We start from the raw sequence: 18,469 nt of genomic DNA, 5'->3' as shown, positions 1-18,469 counted from the left end.
GTGTGTGTGTGTGTGAATGAGTGACTCAGTAAGGCAGAGTCAGAGGAAAAGAAAGAAAGGAAGAGAGAATGTTTTTTCTCTTGTCTTGTTTGTGTTTTCTTTTGACTGACAACACTGCAACTATAAGTCAGTACAGTCGTATAGTCTTTGTATAGCCTTCTGTCCTTTACAGTGACTTATCTGTCTGCTGCCTTGCGGTGTGTGTTTTTGCATTCAGGCCAATCCAAGTTTCATGACCAAGTGTCACTTTTCTTAAAAAAAAATATCAACAAACATTTTTCAGGTAGAACAAACCCCAACTACTAAGACCACAAGGCCATCCATCTGTACATCTTCCATCTGTTGATTTTCCACTGCTTATCTGGTCTGGGTCATAGTGGCAGTGGACTGAGCAAGGTATCCCAGATGTCCTTTTCAATTTTCTCTAGCCAAGCCCTCGATCTCTTCCTGGGAAAATCCCAAGTCATTCCCTGTCCAGATGGGAAATGTAATCCTTACAATGTGTTCTGCCCTCCCCTCCTGTTCCCAGTTACATGATCCAAAAATGCCTGCAGAGGAAGGCAGCAAGGACGTAATACTAATTGTATGCCTAAACCAATCAAATTAGCACCTTTTGATGTAAAGACACAGCTATTCTAACTTAAAATACCTTTTGGCTGCTCGTATCCATGTTCTATTCTTTCTTTAACAAACCAAAGCTTGTCACCGTGCTGTATGTGAGAATTTGAAAGCAGGAAGACTGGCAAATCCTGAGCTAATGCCTCAGGCTCAACAACCTTTTCACCATGTTCCAACACAACATCTACACTGCCACTGATGCTGCACCAGTCAGTCTATCAACCTCACGATTATTCGATTTTTTTCCTATTCATTTGGAGCAAAGACCCCAACCAGGTGAAAGCAAAACAGTATTTTCACAGCTATAAATAAAAAACAGTAATACAACTGCAGGTTATTATTTCAAAACCCCAGTAAGTGATTTTACTCGAGATGTTTTACTAGCTAGCTCATTATGTGGTGACATCTTGAGTTTAAAGATATTTCTGATTTTAAATTACATGCTTTTAAATTTTTAAGGCATCTGGTATTATTCTCAGGTATTACCCATGTGTCTCATTGTGGCCAAAAGGACAACTGTGTACTGTTCAAAAGAACTAATGAATATTATCAAAATAGTTAACAATGAAATGTTCATTAGACAACAAAAAACGCTGTCTGCACACAGCAGTGAATACAAACCTAAATGCATTTGATGTGTGTCAACTTCTGCCTGATTGGTAGTGAGCAAATAAACTCTATATGGCAAAAGGCAGCAGTTTCTCAGAATGACACTTCTAGTTGACTCATAAATAAAATGATCAAAACCTGTAATTAATATGCAAACAGTATATGCTGTATATGCTAATGTGTTGGATTTCCATTAAACCCCTAATCAAGAGATATCAGTATCTCTGCAGATAGGGCTCCCTGTATCAATTATGATTTCATTTTTATTTGGATACACTGACAATTACAACAACATGTTGAATACAGGGTGCAACATGTTTCAAGACAGTCCTACAATTAAAAAAAAAAATGAAGATGGATCTTTACCAGGGCAATATCAGTAGAATCTCCAGATCTCAGCTATCCCTGTTTCAGTTTTTACACAGACTATCAAATGCTCTCCTCTTTCTCTCCCCTCTGTTTCTCAAAGCAAAGCATTCAAATTGCATTCAGATGTTTGATTCCAAGCAAGCTTTGGCAGATAGCACCCTTGCTCTCAAACCTCATGTTAAGACATGGAGCGCGGCGCAGATCACAAGCATCGAGCCTTTGATACTACCAAACCTTAGAAACGTCAACAAGTGTCCGCCTATCTCTCTTCCTCTCTTGCTCTTACTGTCTCCTTCTCTTTCATGTCCAATCTAATTAATTCTGAAGCTCTTTTTTCTTTTTTTTTGCGGTGGTCTTTCATGATTACATAAATAACTATATGATTTAATGTTAGCGACCAGAATATAACCCCCCCCCCCCATCCCCACCTCCGATTCCCATGGGTAAATATTAGCTTGTTTAATTTAAGCGCATCTTCATGTCTGTTTTAATCACTTCTCAAGTTTAATTGAAACATTGTCCATTTGAATTTAAATTTAAGAGTAAGGAGTGCACCCCCTGCTAGGCTACCACAATCACTTCCTTCAAAAAAAGAAAAGAGGAAAACCAAAAACACTGCTGCAGTCATTTTAATTTATTAAGGTTTTCACATTAGTCCAAGAGCAGATCTTAGCCCTGAGGTCGATGGTGCCCTTGAAAAATTGTGTCTCGCCAAAAATAAATTTTTATTTAAATTTTTGCTTCCAATCATGACTACTAGGCAATAAATCAAAATACAAAATCATTAAATAATTTTTAAAAAGTAGTACTGCTGCTGCTACTCCTCCTCCTATTACCACTAATTATAATACTATTCCCTTTATATAGCCACTGTTAATATATGTTAAACACATACAAAGTCGGGCTGTGCCATATACAGCACAGTAACAAATCTATGTAGCACTAGTTGCTTATAGGAACATGGCTTTACAAAGTGGGCTCAAAGGGAAAAATAAAACAACCAGCCAGTGGGTAGTTTATCACAGAGATCGGCGTATGGTGAGTCAACACTGCCTTATTACTGACATGAGAATAGAGAGTCCAATATTTGTACCAACAAAAGATTGCAAACAAAAATAAGCATCCATGGGAGCCTAGGGTATATTCTTCTTTCTACAGTGCTCAGACAAGAGGTATAGAAAAAGAAAAATTGGAGATTCACATACTGAAATAAATACAGACAGGAGAGGGAGAATAGACAAAGTAGACTGGGGAAATGAGTGAACTGAGTTTTCATTGGAACCCTGGGGATGTATGTAATGAGTTGGAGAGAAGCATGTTTGCCTAGTCTGGTTTACACTGAGAAATGACCCTGTGAAACACACAGTGTGGCCCTCTCACCACACACACATTCACACAATCACTGACTTGGAGGCAACCCAGGCCAGCAATGTTGACAAAAGAAGTAGAAAAGGTGGTGGTGTATTCAGTAAAGAATTTCTACTATAATGCTTGGCTCGGCGAGGCATTCCTACAGCGTAACGTTGTCCAAAATGTGGCATTGAATTGCTGTCACTACTTGATACTGAGACAAGTCTTATAGTTAATGGGACACCGAGCTGTTAAATAAAATAAAAAATCACAAGCTCGATGGCATCATACAGACACTTCTTGTCACATTTTAATTGAACTTTTTAACACAGTGATTACAGATGCGTTATTAATGCATTAATCACTAGCACTTAAATCTGATGCTAAACCAGGACTTGTGATTTATTCGGATTGAGACAAGTGTCACCATTGCCACAACCAAGCAAATGCCAAGGACCAAGGACACCTTGTGTGGATCATTTGCACACTAGCTGCTTTGCAAAAAAGCAGTGTTGGACTTCTGGGAGTATAAACACTGCAACCTAGCATGAGCAGATATCCCACTCTATGTGAGACTGCACAGCATTTGTATCTACTGTACCATATCTTGAGAAAATATCCCACATTTTGATTGGCTTCGGTATTCTTGTTGAGTGTCTCAACAAGAAGTCCTTGCTGACAGTCTTGGTAGCTATAGCAATAAGTAATAGGGATATATATGTGAGACACCGTAGAAGACAAAAAGCAAGACAAAAATCAAAAGTTACGCACTAGGAAAAAGACATTTAAATAGAACAGACTATATGTCCTCCACGTGATCAGTGTCAATCCTTTTAACCCTCTCAGGCTCAAATTAAACTTTTTGTTGCTAATGCACAACCAAGTCCTGCAGTGGTACTTCTGAGTAAAAAAAACTCATAAAATATGTATGTGAGGTAATCAGGTTGTTAGTATTTAACTGTTGCAAATCTGCAACGCCTGCCTGGAGAGGGTTAACTGCATCCAACCACCTTCTTCTGCTCTGACAAAGATTGATGCAGAAAGATGTAGTTGACAGAAAGTTGAATAAGCTAAAAGGCTTAAAGAATTTCAGTACAATTCACGCAATATTTCCTCGATCTTTTCTTAGAATAGACATTGCCAGCTTGTCAGTCTTAGTCTGATTTTTTTATGTGATTTTTTCTTTTTCTTTTTAAGAGCTTAGTGGCTCGATGAAACTTCAGCAGACAGATAGAAATATGTTCCAGTGGGTAAATTACTGCCTGTCCCAAGTTTGATGGCAGTCCTTCACACATTTCAATTTTTTCCACTTAATGTCAAACTCATAGTAGGATCCAGTCCATGATTATCTGTGATTTAACTTAACTTTCTTTTTCTTTAAAAAATAAAAATAAAAAAATCAGTCTTACTTTAGAGGTGGAGATTCTTTCGAGAAACACTGAACAGTCTTTGAACTTTAAGAGAAGGCTTGAGAAAACCGACTCGGGCAAAGGGAGAACACACAAAGGAAGGCCATTACTTCAATTTGAAAGAGACCATTGGAGCCGATCTGCTAGCATGGTTAAAGGAAAACACTGGGAAGTGAAAATAATAAGTAATATGCAAGGCCAAGAGACAATATGAAAATTGTGTGGTGTTGTGTTCACAACAGTGCAGGCCTGCTTGTTATCCTCTTAGATCATGTGCACATTAGACTCAATGTGCCCATGAACACGTGTTCTATAGTATAACCTTTTGTATGGCTTACCAATAATAAATTCATAGTGGCGACTTTGTTTGAGGTGGTAGACAGTTTAAAGTCCTCCTCTTGTCAGCTGCATTCCAATGCCTGATTTAATCATTAAGATATAACACTTATTTATATCACAGTTATCACTCTGTATTGTAGTCCTTGTATTCAGTTGTGTAGAGCCAGAACTGACTAAACATATGACAAAGTCTACAAGTGGATTTCACTTCCCTTCCCAGGCAAATTAGTGTGATGGTTGAGCTGTTTCCACATTTCACCCATCACACTAATATAAAGACAAAGCTATTCATCAAGCCCCTTGTGTAAAACTTCTCCAAGAAGCTGTCCAGATTGACTGGAAACAGCATTTCAGACTGCACTGTGCTTACCACAGCAAAACAGCAGAATAATCCTTTTTTTTTTTTACTTAGCAGTAGCCAGATCAGTTCTAAATTACTCACATCACAACTACAACATACAGTGGGGCAAAAAAGTATTTAGTCAGCCACCGATTGTGCAAGTTCCCCCACCTAAAATGATGACAGAGGTCAGTAATTTGCACCAGAGGTACACTTCAACTGTGAGAGACAGAATGTGAAAAAAAAATCCATGAATCCACATGGTAGGATTTGTAAAGAATTTATTCGTAAATCAGGGTGGAAAATAAGTATTTGGTCAATAACAAAAATACAACTCAATACTTTGTAACATAACCTTTGTTGGCAATAACAGAGGTCAAACATTTACTATAGGTCTTTACCAGGTTTGCACACACAGTAGCTGGTATTTTGGCCCATTCCTCCATGCAGATCTTCTCGAGAGCAGTGATGTTTTGGGGCTGTCGCCGAGCAACATGGACTTTCAACTCCCGCCACAGATTTTCTATGGGGTTGAGGTCTGGAGACTGGCTAGGCCACTCCAGGACTTTCAAATGCTTCTTACGGAGCCACTCCTTTGTTGCCCGGGCGGTGTGTTTTGGATCATTGTCATGTTGGAAGACCCAGCCTCGTTTCATCTTCAAAGTTCTCACTGATGGAAGGAGGTTTTGGCTCAAAATCTCACGATACATGGCCCCATTCATTCTGTCCTTAACACGGATCAGTCGTCCTGTCCCCTTGGCAGAAAAACAGCCCCATAGCATGATGTTTCCACCCCCATGCTTCACAGTAGGTATGGTGTTCTTGGGATGCAACTCAGTATTCTTCTTCCTCCAAACACGACGAGTTGAGTTTATACCAAAAAGTTCTACTTTGGTTTCATCTGACCACATGACATTCTCCCAATCCTCTGCTGTATCATCCATGTGCTCTCTGGCAAACTTCAGACAGGCCTGGACATGCACTGGCTTCAGCAGCGGAACACGTCTGGCACTGCGGGATTTGATTCCCTGCCGTTGTAGTGTGTTACTGATGGTGACCTTTGTTACTTTGGTCCCAGCTCTCTGCAGGTCATTCACCAGGTCCCCCCGTGTGGTTCTGGGATCTTTGCTCACCGTTCTCATGATCATTTTGACCCCACGGGATGAGATCTTGCGTGGAGCCCCAGATCGAGGGAGATTATCAGTGGTCTTGTATGTCTTCCATTTTCTGATGATTGCTCCCACAGTTGATTTTTTCACACCAAGCTGCTTGCCTATTGTAGATTCACTCTTCCCAGTCTGGTGCAGGTCTACAATACTTTTCCTGGTGTCCTTCGAGAGCTCTTTGGTCTTGGCCATGGCGGAGTTTGGAGTCTGACTGTTTGAGGCTGTGGACAGGTGTCTTTTATACAGATGATGAGTTCAAACAGGTGCCATTCATACAGGTAACGAGTGGGGGACAGAAAAGCGTCTTACAGAAGACGTTACAGGTCTGTGAGAGCCAGAGATTTTCCTTGTTTGAGGTGACCAAATACTTATTTTCCACCCTAATTTACGAATAAATTCTTTACAAATCCTACCATGTGAATTCATGGATTTTTTTTCACATTCTGTCTCTCACAGTTGAAGTGTACCTCTGGTGCAAATTACTGACCTCTGTCATCATTTTAAGTGGGGGAACTTGCACAATCGGTGGCTGACTAAATACTTTTTTGCCCCACTGTATGGAAGAGAGTGCTGTTGGATTCAGAGAGTCAAAAACCAAAAAGTCATAGGGAAGAGAAAATGATTCTTAGTAACAGAACATGCAAGTATAAAACAAAATAGAGAAAAAATTCTGGGCATCATAGCTCTGCGTATGCGGTGGCTCTGATGAATATGCTCATTAGTATGGCTCTCATGACAGATCACTCCATTAATAATCTACAGCTATGATCATGGCCTTGACTGAGAGGGAGGACCACAGGGATGTTGCCTCAGAATGGAGCCCTGTCACTTGCAAGAACCTTAATAGCCATGTGAGGCTGCAAGAGTGCGTGCGCTGAAGATAAACAGAATAAAAAATGTGTATTTTCAAGACGCAAGTTTAGATAGACGTTATTATGAGTCTCATTCAGAGAATTCTTTTTGTATTTATGAAGGACAATTTGTGTTTGTGTCAACTCAAGGGTGGGCACCTTATTAACCGAGGCCCCTGGTGGCTATTTGAGTCTCCAGGAGCGGTAGCCAATTATTGAAAACACAAAACAATATATGCATGGGACACACTGTAACACAACACAGTGGTAAATAATACATTATCATATCTACCCTTTATGAATTATAAATCTCTCCATGTTGACAACTGTTCACAGCAGGCATATATTTATTCATGTACATGTAGCTTATCTCATTGTTTTTTGACAACGTAATTTGTCAAGCTATGATCGCCTTTGGTGTTAAATAAAGAGCACTTTATATGTGGTGTGATCACAACTGTGTCCCAAATTTAACTGACGGTTTAATATTTTCCCTTGGCAACTCACTTGGGCAAAGCCTGCTGCTGATGTAGCCAAAAACAGCAATTGAAAATTTTGTCTAAGATATAAAATCAGGGACTACAGGGATTACTAAGCCATTTTCCATTTTCATTCGGATTCTCCTGGCTTTTTAACCTGTTATTTTTCGGTGTGTATGACAATTTCATGAACCACTCAAAAAATGCAAGATATTTGGAGATTTAATCACAGACATGGGAAAACCGGACACATTAACACAGTCATAAGAAACAGAACGTTTTCATAGGACTCCGCAGTCCTGTGAATACCTACATCATCATACAGCCTATGATTCAGTAGCTTGTAGAACAACAACGAATAACTTGAAGCAGAGGTGGGACCAAGTCATTGTTTTGCAAGTCTCAAGTAAGTCTCAAGTCTTTATCCTCAAGTCTCAAGTCAAGTCTCAAGTAATGTCAGGCAAGTCAGAGTCGAGTCTCAAGTCACTGGTGTAAAAGTCCGAGTCAAGTCACAAGTCTGAAATTTTGAATTTCAAGTCCTTTCGAGTCTTTAAAAAAAAAAAAAACGAAAAAATAATGTTGCAGTTATATGCTAAATGTAAATATTAGACCATGTAATTTTAAAATCTGTGTTTTTCTCAACACATGACAAAATAGTGAACTTAGAAAATATACACAAATTGTGAAATTGCACCTCTTTAAAATGCAGCTCAATTAAACCTAGCTCCAAGAATAATTTTCACCGACAGTTCTGAGATAAGCTGCATGTTATTCTTGGATGCGGTTGTAGGACCGGCTTTAAAACCGCATGACAAAAATATCATACACATTAAAAAAAACTGTATCACCAACATAGCCTGGACAACATTTGCTAGTTAGATGAAGTCAGCTATCTCATCTTAGCATATTTATATGCATATTTATAATCATACGCTTCTTGGAGTGAGTGCATACACTCATGAAGTTTAGTAACTTCAGGTCACTGCAACAAGCCCAGGTACAGTTTACCGACGGATGGGTGCAGGACCTTGAAATGCACCGTGTAGAAAGTAAAGACCATCGTACGTATCATAAGTTTACCAGTCTCACAAATCGTCATCATAAATACACATTCATTAACCGTTTATTAATAGGACCTTTGAGCTCAACGGTAATTAATTAGTAGTGGAAATAATTTCTGGTAGCATCACAGAAATGTAGCAGTGACAACAATATTGTATGCTGTAATCGTACTGGGCAATTAGTGATACAAAAAACCTGTTTTATCCTGTGAATAAAAGTATATGTTTTTGTCAATGTACCATAATAACAGAAGCGAAACGCAATATTGTGTCAGGACAATTCACTATTTATGCACAATAAATAAAGGAGCATAGCGCGACAATTTCTGTTCAGCGCCAGACTTACTTGTAACCTATATCACCAATTATGTTAAGAAAAATGACGTATTAACTACTAAAAAACACTGACCTCTGTGTAAATGCTTGGAGCAGACTAACCTGTGAGCTGGAGTGTTCTGGGACGTTATATTTGATCTTTGAATGGCTGCAATCCAGGCCATCCGTCGCATCTTTGTTACTTTGGAAACATGGCTCGAACAATTTCTCTTCAACGACGTAATCCGATAACAACCGATCTCTTTACCCGTCGGCTTCCCGTGGCTGTCATGCGACCGGCTATTGCAGTTAATAATACAACGGCTTCTTGACATTTTTGTGTTTCTTTTTATCGCTGTATAACTGATTTTAATTGAAAGCCTGCGTGCGCTAGTACCTCTTGCCACGAGTTCCCAGAATCCTTTGCGGTTCTACCCGTGAATGACGTCACATTTTCAATCTCTATATAATATGCGTGTTAAATTTTATATTTGGGGTAAAATATCAAGTCTTTTCAAGTAAACCGGTTCAAGTCCAATTCAAGTCCCAAGTCATTGGTGTAAAAGTCCAAGTCAAGTCACAAGTCTTAGAACATTTTTTCAAGTCAAGTCTAAAGTCATAAAATTAATGACTCGAGTCTGACTCGAGTCCAAGTCATGTGACTCGAGTCCACACCTCTGACTTGAAGTAATAATTGTCTGTATGACTTTATCAGTTTCTCATATCACTGTGGAAGATTTTTGACCCAACACTATTTTCCACTGTTGCCTCATTTCATTGTGTTTTGTACAGCTCTCTGAAAGCCCAGCCATAATATTTTGAATCAGGTTGAGGTTTGGCCTCTGACAGGGCCATTGCAACACCTTAATTCTTTTCTTTTCACCCATTTTGCTGTAGATTTGCTGTTGTGCTTGGGATCAATGTCCTGTTGCATGACTGAGCTGGCTTGGGGTAAACACTTTACTCCAAAATGCTTTGGTATACAAACATGTTCATGGTCAAGTCAGTAACACTAAGGTGCCCAGCTCCCTTGGTTGCAAAACAATTGTTCACCCTTCCACTACTGTGCATGAAAGTCAATAATTTGGTCTCGAGAGGTTTTGTGATTTGTTTAGATGCAAGTATGCAAACCTAAGCTGCATTGCTGCCATTTTCTTTTTAGAGGCCGGGGAATTCTCCCAGAAACCCTTCCAAATGACTCACACTTGTTCCACTTTTTTCCAATGTTACCGTCATGAACTTTAACATTTAACATGCTAACTGAGACCAGTCAGAGATGTAGCTCTTGGGTTTCTTGCAATTTTTTTGAGTGCTGTACAATTTGATCTTGGGGTGAATTTGCTTCCACCCCTGGGGAGGTTGTCGCATTGTGTTGACACTAATCTAAATGCTTGAGACCAGCAGCCTGCCCGAACTTTGCTGATGATCCCGTTAATCAAGAGTACTGAAGTAGAAGCATTTGGCTCTCTTATTTTCCATGAAAGCAGTAAAGGTACTGCACAGACTCCAGTGAAAACCTTTTTCATATGACTTCATGTGTATCTGTCAGCTATTGATACTGACAACAAAATTCTAAGAATTTGTAATAAACTCCATGATACTATAACATATTTCCTGCATTCCACACTTCCCCCACTAAAGTTAAGTAAGACTTTGAATTATTTACTTCACTTCTACATAGAGACGAGGAAACGGAAGTGCCGGTGTCTGCTGCTGAATCCATAAACACTCACACTTTACCAATAGCCACTCAGTTGTCCATGGCTTGCGGCCATGTGCTACGGACTAACATAAACACATTTTTTTTTCTCAGTTTAGAAATTATGTTGTAATGCATTTGGCCTCTATCGCTTGAAACATAATAGAACAGTACCGTAGTTGTTTTCCAAAGCAAATTCAAGCATGCATTCAATAAAAACCCTTGATGAATGAACCAGAATGCCACTCAAACCACGCACTAGGTTTATCACCAAATATCACTTAGAAAGTAAATACACTGACCATATTAGCAAATCGTGTATTTTATACTTAAATAGGTAATAATGGCTCAGTTTCCTTACCTTGGCTATCTGGACACACCAATTGAGCAATAGCTGTGATCCAATGTTGTCTTTGTGCTCGTGGACATAGTCGAGCAGGCATCCGTGAGGCATCAGCTGTGTGACCAGCTGGATTGTCGGACTCAAGCAGACACCCAGCAGTCGGACCAGGTGCGGGTGCTCCATGCTAGCCATGATCAGAGCCTCCTGAATGACACAGATATACACTCAGGCATGTGGAGGGTAATGATTACAGGTGGCTGTTTTAATCTGTAACAGTATGTCAGCAATGTTTATTTCCAACAGTCGTCATTTTCAATAAACACATAAAAAATATGCTATTTATTAGAAACATGTCAGATTGTGTGATGGGTATGAGGTAAACTGTGCCAAAACAATTTGGCTGCAGAAAAGACTGAAATGTATTTATTTGTGTTTTTCTTTCTACTGGTAATATTTTTTTATTTAATAATAAAAGAAATGTTTTTTCTTTTAGTTCTCCAAATTGTGAATGGATAAGAAGATGGAACTTTTCACAGCCTGAATTACAAGTTGAGTTTCAAGAAGTATTTTCTTACTGGGAATGCTAATTACATACCTGAGGAGACCACTACATTAAAAAAAAAATGACTAGGATCCTAGCAGCACATCTCTCTCTCTCTCTTCACATTTCTATTCATCTCTTCCTCATAGTTCCTGTCTGTTTTTCTTTGTCTGCAGGGACATATTGAGTGGAGCAGCACATGTGGCATCACCCCACAAGTATAATAAGCTTCCCTTTCACTTTAGCCAAAGAAGAATTTAATGCTAAATGATGTTTTTGTACAGCCTCACTTTTAAAATAATACACCTGCATTAGGACACAAGCCTGAAAATTGTGTTTTCAGCACCAATTTTATATTTATTCTGATGTCTTGTTTTAGTCTACAGTGTGACACTCTTTTGAAAATAACCTGGAAACAGCCTTGGCTGTCTGGTGCGAGTGCTGGTTCTGGCAACTCCAGCACTCACAACGCTCACTGAACTGGCACACCTGAGACTCATCTTCACATCAAGTCTCTTCACTCCATGTTCAGTATCCCATGTGATACATGTGTGATGGCCAAATTCTAGCTCTTGCATTTTGGTCTCTAAACAATTTAGTTCTTTTGTAATGGTCCTGTACTTCAGGTCAACTCCTTATTATTACACCAGTTAGGTCTCCAAGCCAACTCATTTCTGAACCTTGTGCCAGCCTCTACTCATGGCCTGCTACAAAGAGTCAGCTACTCTGGACTAATGCAGTAAACTTCAGCTTCATATGTAACAAAGTTTCTGTGTCTGCTTTTAGATGAGCGATTTAAACTAAAACAAATGTTATTGTAGCTTGATGTTGTTCCCTTTCATCTGTCAATATTTGTTACTGCAGGGATTCCATTAAACAAAGATTTCACTAGTTAAAATCAAATTTGTAAGACCATGAATGCTTTTATGCCATTGTTTTTCTTGGTGGCCTAGAAGCAAAGGCAACACACAGATTTAGGTATCGGCTGTGTTTTGTGATATTTACGTCAACCTTAATGTTAGCTCAGACGAGCCTCTTGAACACACATTTATCATCTCTGACAGTGTCTTGTCTTCCCCCCTTATTTCTTACTTCTTCTTGCTGTGTCACCAAAACTGAGATGAACCACTCTCACAAAGGTAATTTTTAAACTTTCTCTTTCACTTCTATCAGTTTGATAAGAGTTTGAATGTTTCTTTCCCTAAATAAAATTCATACTCAAAACAACATTTCCTCATAGGTCAGGCTATTCTGCATTCTTTCATGATTGTTTTATGGCTTGTTTGTGCATGTGGAATGTGTCAGAATATTCACTGTGAGAACAGAGAACTAAGATTCTGACATATATGTATGTTTTTTGGAAACTGGTGCACATATCTTCCTGTGTTATCGAGGACTTCAGTTTTGGACTGACCATAACTGATTTCTGTCATCTGCTGAAGTCAAGCTTTAGATGTTCTAAGGGTGTTTTCACACCTTTGCTGCCTAATCAATTTAAATCAAACTCTGGCTCATTTTCCCTGGTGAAGTTCATTTGTGCAATCGCATTTGGTCTGGTTCACAACAGTTGAACTGAGACCCTTTGGAGGCAGTGATCTCAAAATGAACTCCAGAGTGGTGATCAGACCACAATCCAACTTAACTGCCAGATGTATGCTAAAGTTTGATCTGACCATCTTTGGGTAGCTAAGTATGTTTTGCATTCTGTTACCTTTTACCATAAATATTCAGAGGTCACAAAATTTAAACTAATCATCTTATATTACTTCTATTGCTCCTGCCCTACACCGAATGGTTGTAGCTTCGGATGTGATTTCTTTAGGAAGACATTTTGGTTCACTTGGTGTATACTTGGAGTCCAGGCCTCCCTCTCCCCAGGTATCTCCTCCTACTCATCCAGGGGAACACAGAGGCTTCCTAGTCCAGCTGAGGGACATAATCTCTTATAATATCCAACACACTTTCACTCCTCCACTTGGGACAGCAACTAGTCCCTGAACGGAGTGGACACTTTACCCTTTAACGCTGAACACCATTATTGTCATTCCACTCCAGTGGGACTTGGGGACAACCACCTGTTGAAAGCAACAGAACCACATCATCTCCAAAAATTTGAGACGAGATCCTGTGGATCTACTGTACATCCACTATATGTACAGGTACTAAATGGCCAAACACCTAACGTACTCCTGAAACATCTCCTATAGGGGGAAAATATATATATATACATACACACACGTGTGTGTGTGTGTGTGTGTGTGTGTGTGTGTGTGTGTGTGTGTGTATATGTGTGCGTGTGTTTAAATTTCTCAAAGTTATTGAGAAATTTAAAGCCGTCCACCTAAACTCACAGGCCGAACAAGGAGAGCGCTGATCAGAAATGCAGCCAAGAGGCCCATGGTGACTCTGGACAGGCTGCAGAGATCTACAGCTCAGGTGGGGGAATCTGTCCATAGGACAACTATTAGTTGTGCACTGCACAAAGTTGGCCTTTATGGAAGAGTGGCAAGAAGAAAGCCATTGTTAACAGAAAACCATAAGATGTCCCGTTTGCAGTTTGCCACAAGCCATGTGGGGGACACAGCAAACATGTGGAAGAAGGTGCTCTGGTCAGATGAGACCAAAATGGAACTTTATGGCCAAAATGCAAAACGCTATGTGTGGCGGAAAACTAACTGCACATCACTCTGAACACACCATCCCCACTGTCAAATATGGTGGTGGCAGCATCATGCTCTGGGGGTGCTTCTCTTCAGCAGGGACAGGGAAGCTGGTCAGAGTTGATGGGAAGATGGATGGAGCCAAATACAGGGCAATCTTGGAAGAAAACCTCTTGGAGTCTGCAAAAGACTTGAGACTGGGGCAGAGGTTCACCTTCCAGCAGGACAACGACCCTAAACATAAAGCCAGGGCAACAATGGAATGGTTTAAAACAAAACATATCCATGTGTTAGAATGGCCCAGTCAAAGTCCAGATCTAAATCCAATCAAGAATCTGTGGCAAGATCTGAAAACTGCTGTTCACAAACGCTGTCCATCTAATCTGAGCTGGAGCTGTTTTGCAAAGAAGAATGGGCAAAGATTTCAGTCTGTAGATGTGCAAAGCTGGTAGAGACATACCCTAAAAGACTGGTGGCTGTAATTGCAGCAAAAGGTGGTTCTACAAAGTATTGACTCAGGGGGCTGAATAATTACGCACACCCCACTTTGCAGTTATTTATATGTAAAAAATGTTTGGAATCATGTATGATTTTCATTCCACTTCTCACGTGTGCACCACTTTGTGTTGGTCTTTCACGTGGAATTCCAATAAAATTGATTCATGTTTGTGGCTGTAATGTAACAAAATGTAGGAAAAGTTCAAGGGGGCTGAATACTTTTGCAAGCCACTGCATATACACACTAGCACCTTTTTCACAATATGTTGTACTGGGTCAGAATGTCAGAAGACAAATGCCAGACTCACACTTCTAGAAAATTCATCATGTTTACCAGTATAGACTGAACTGCCAAAGATCATAGGACCCCTTATTCTGTTTAAGGTTGAAGTTCCTCTTGAAGTGAACAGCAAGGTTCCACTCAGTCAAAAACAGTGCAATTTTATTCAAAACCTTGACATCAAAGTGACTTCGTACTTTGAGATTGTCAGCATTCTATGTAGTAAGGAAAAAAATGTAGTAAATAGACCAAGGTCAGATTGCTGCAAATCAGGAATATTTGCCTTTAAATATAGAGCAATGGTTTCTTTGTGCTGATGTTGTGTATTATGAAATCTTTCTGTTATACTCTACAGTATGTAGACACAAAGCAACTATACCTGAAGCTTGTAATATTGCATATGATTGCAACATAAACACTAACAGGCCCCTATTAATCCCATGGTATAGAAACTCTCCAAAAGACAGAAACAGGCGTAAATTTGCTCACCTGCAACTTTACAACAATTGAAAATTCATCATCGGGTGGGTAGGTATACGCCAAAATACACAAGACAGGCAGGTGTGGCCGTTTGCTTTTACTGGGGAGAGAATCAATGCATAAAGCTCCAATGAACACTAACAGAGAGATGCAACCACTATACATTTTAGAACTGATATGGCTCATCTATCACAATGCTTACATAATGAGGTCCCTGTTTACATGCCAGTGATGGGTATAGTTACACTGAGGGTAATGACAAATTGGGCCAAAGTCTTTGACTGACTGGCTTTTCCTTTCTGCCTGCAGGATTCCGTACAAGCAAATTTATATTGTGGTGTTTACTTAGCACTGCAGTGGGGTATCCTGTAATCTGTTAGCCCTGCATCCTATTCAGATCCCTTCTGTGAGCTATTATCCAGAAAACAAAATACTTCCACAGCATCCTAAAGAGCATTTCTTGAGGTTTCTATATATAAAAGAAGTATATACAAGAATTATACTAATTGAAAAACACATGACATGAGGAATTGTGACAATAGACTTTAAAGCCACTAAGTGGAGAGGTAGGGGCAGTAGTAGTTGTAGTTAGGTATTGTAAAAAGAGAGAGAGAGAGAATATGTCTGTGAATAACAAACCCTGTGAACATCCCTTTAGGCCCTGGAAAGCACTACTGTTGGGCTGAGATAACAGTTATATAAAACACAAAAAGGGATTTGCAGGGGTTGTTCTTTTTTGTACACTGACTGTATAAAGTTTACATCCCCACTGAATTGTAATTTTGCTGTTACAATTAAATACAAGCGTTAGGAAACACTGTTTTTACAAACTTGTGCTACTTCTGTAGCTCGTCATGAAGGTAAACTGAAATAAGGTAGTTACAAATCTTCAGAATTGTATTAATATGTAATAATAGTAAAACAATTTCTTTAAAAAAAAGCTAAACTGAAACTTTTTCTCTTTTCTGTGGATCACTGTTGCGAAGTGCTTTATAGATTGCTGCATTTTGTGCATTGTATGGATGTCTCACATTATTAAAACTGATATATTGGAGGGCCTTGGAGAATAATACCTGAGTAAAACATTAATAAAAAAGAAAATAAGATTTTAATTATCTTTAATCAAAACTAAAGGAATAGCATGCTCTAGCTGTTATCCTTATACACAAACATGCACACTCCTAAATGCATGCAGATCGATACACACATGCCAGTACTGCAGGGAATAAACACCCTTTCCTTTTGCCAAGCACTTGCTGACAGCGTTGGTATTTTATTGTTAGCCATAAAAAAAGAGAGGTTCCCTTCTCTTACTGCACCACAGGTAAGGAGTGGCAAACTCCTACACAGAACCAACCACACACACACACGCATGTTGAAAGACAATCAATTCTCTGTGACATTCTTCAAACAGTCAGTGGCAAGTGAGACTGGGGCTTTGAGTGGCCTGCAGCTAGAAGGTCACCAGTCAGAAATCCCAGTCTGCCAGGAAAATAATGGATGGCAAAGGAAATGAATGGCACTCTGCTTTCCCTTTGTAACTACCACTGGTGTTCCCTGGAGCAGAAGCTTGAGCCCCCAGCTGCTCAGCAGTCAGTCATTAGAAGACCACTGTGGATCTAGACAGAGGTGATGGAAGGTATTCTTAAAAAGAGAAAAGAAACCCCAAAACTATTTAGGAGGTAAATTAACCAAGTTTATGAGTAGATCCACATGGACACATGCCTTTCTGCTGTTATATACGTTATCTCCACTGTTTCTATTGCCCCTACATGTTGTTATCTCATTTCTCTGTCTGATTTTCTGATTGTCAGACAACCTCCCAAAGCACTTGGAACATAAATTAAACACATATGGGATATTCATCAAAGACATCGTGATAAAAATAGAAATGCTAACCCTCCAAAACTCTTCCTTTTAGACTGTCAAACTAAGTGCAAAACATGAGTGCAAGTGGGTCGCTTTCAATGTGTGTGCGTGTGTGTGTGTGCGTGCGTGCATGGGTACGTGTGTTGATATGAGTTATTTCATCTGCATTGCATCATCACAGGGTAATAATTTTGATTTTTTTTTCACTCTTCCTTTTGAAATGAGCCAAGATGTGAATGTTTTATAAATGGGGCCTAGTGCACTGTGCTAGGAGCCCATGGCATGGTGCGTGTATGTCTGCATATGTAGGGCTCCTACAGGCCCCTTATGGTTTCTAGTCTGCTGTTTGTGGGGTTCAACTTTAGTTGTTAGAGATTTCACTTTACAACCATCTGTGTAGCGCTTTTGTAGGCTAGTTTAGCGCTAAACTGAAGTTAACTTGTCAGCAACGAATGCAATGTACAGCTGGTTAAAGGCCTTTAAAAGAAAAGGTCAGTGTTCGCTCCCTTACATACTGTAAGTATAAATTGCAGCACCTTTAAACAGTGTCACTAACAGGCTTTGGAACAAAAGGTTGTTACATTACATTTAGCTTGTAATTTACCTGCGTATATGTTATCTTTATAAAAGCTGAGTTTGAATTGTATTGTCAAGTCTCTTTTTTTGGATTTTATTTTCAAGATACTCACATCCATGAATTCCACATTAGCCTTGGGTCCTGTGGCCTCATTTAGGATTTTAATGGCAACAGGGATTTTCACAGTTTCCCCCTCTGGGACCCAGATACCCTAAAGAAGAAACGCACACAGACACATACACACACACAACATGATGATGAGTCATTACACTAATTGCACAGTCACAAATCCTCTACTCACAGAAATGATGTTTAAAAAAAGTATTATAACTCCTGGAGGAACAGCAGGAATCTCAATAAATTGAGCGTTTTACACTCTAAATTCTACTTTGTCAGCTTTATAAATAACAACGTTCCATATTCTCACTGGCTGATTATAAAAATGAACTGCATGCTGTACGATTAAGGTTATTTCGCCCTTCAAAAAGACTTGGGAAAAACTATTTAATCATTTTGAAGTATCTAATTTTAGGGAGGTTTAAAGTGATTTAACAGCTGCCAAAGTGGATGGAATATTTGAAAGAGGAGAAAAATGAAGTACCTCTCAACTTTTTCA

The 18,469-nt window shown here is 39.4% G+C and overlaps 1 protein-coding gene across 1 annotated transcript in view; it reads right to left on the bottom strand.

The window, feature by feature from the left end:
- Window positions 1-18,469, bottom strand: part of erbb4b (erb-b2 receptor tyrosine kinase 4b) — a 361,178-nt gene that overhangs the window by 44,282 nt on the left and 298,427 nt on the right. Inside the window, exons 19-20 of the mRNA XM_085385312.1 lie at window positions 17,966-18,064; window positions 10,967-11,152 (exon numbers count right to left, since the gene is read on the bottom strand). Coding sequence (XP_085241438.1) covers window positions 10,967-11,152; window positions 17,966-18,064 — 285 coding nt within the window. The remainder of the gene's footprint in view (window positions 1-10,966; window positions 11,153-17,965; window positions 18,065-18,469) is intronic.

Source organism: Rhamphochromis longiceps, linkage group LG16 (genome assembly GCF_057381845.1).
Source record: "Rhamphochromis longiceps isolate RC_006_pf linkage group LG16, R_longiceps_female_GT1.1, whole genome shotgun sequence".
Lineage (NCBI taxonomy): Eukaryota > Metazoa > Chordata > Actinopteri > Cichliformes > Cichlidae > Rhamphochromis > Rhamphochromis longiceps.
This window is presented reverse-complemented; position numbering and strand designations above follow the sequence as displayed.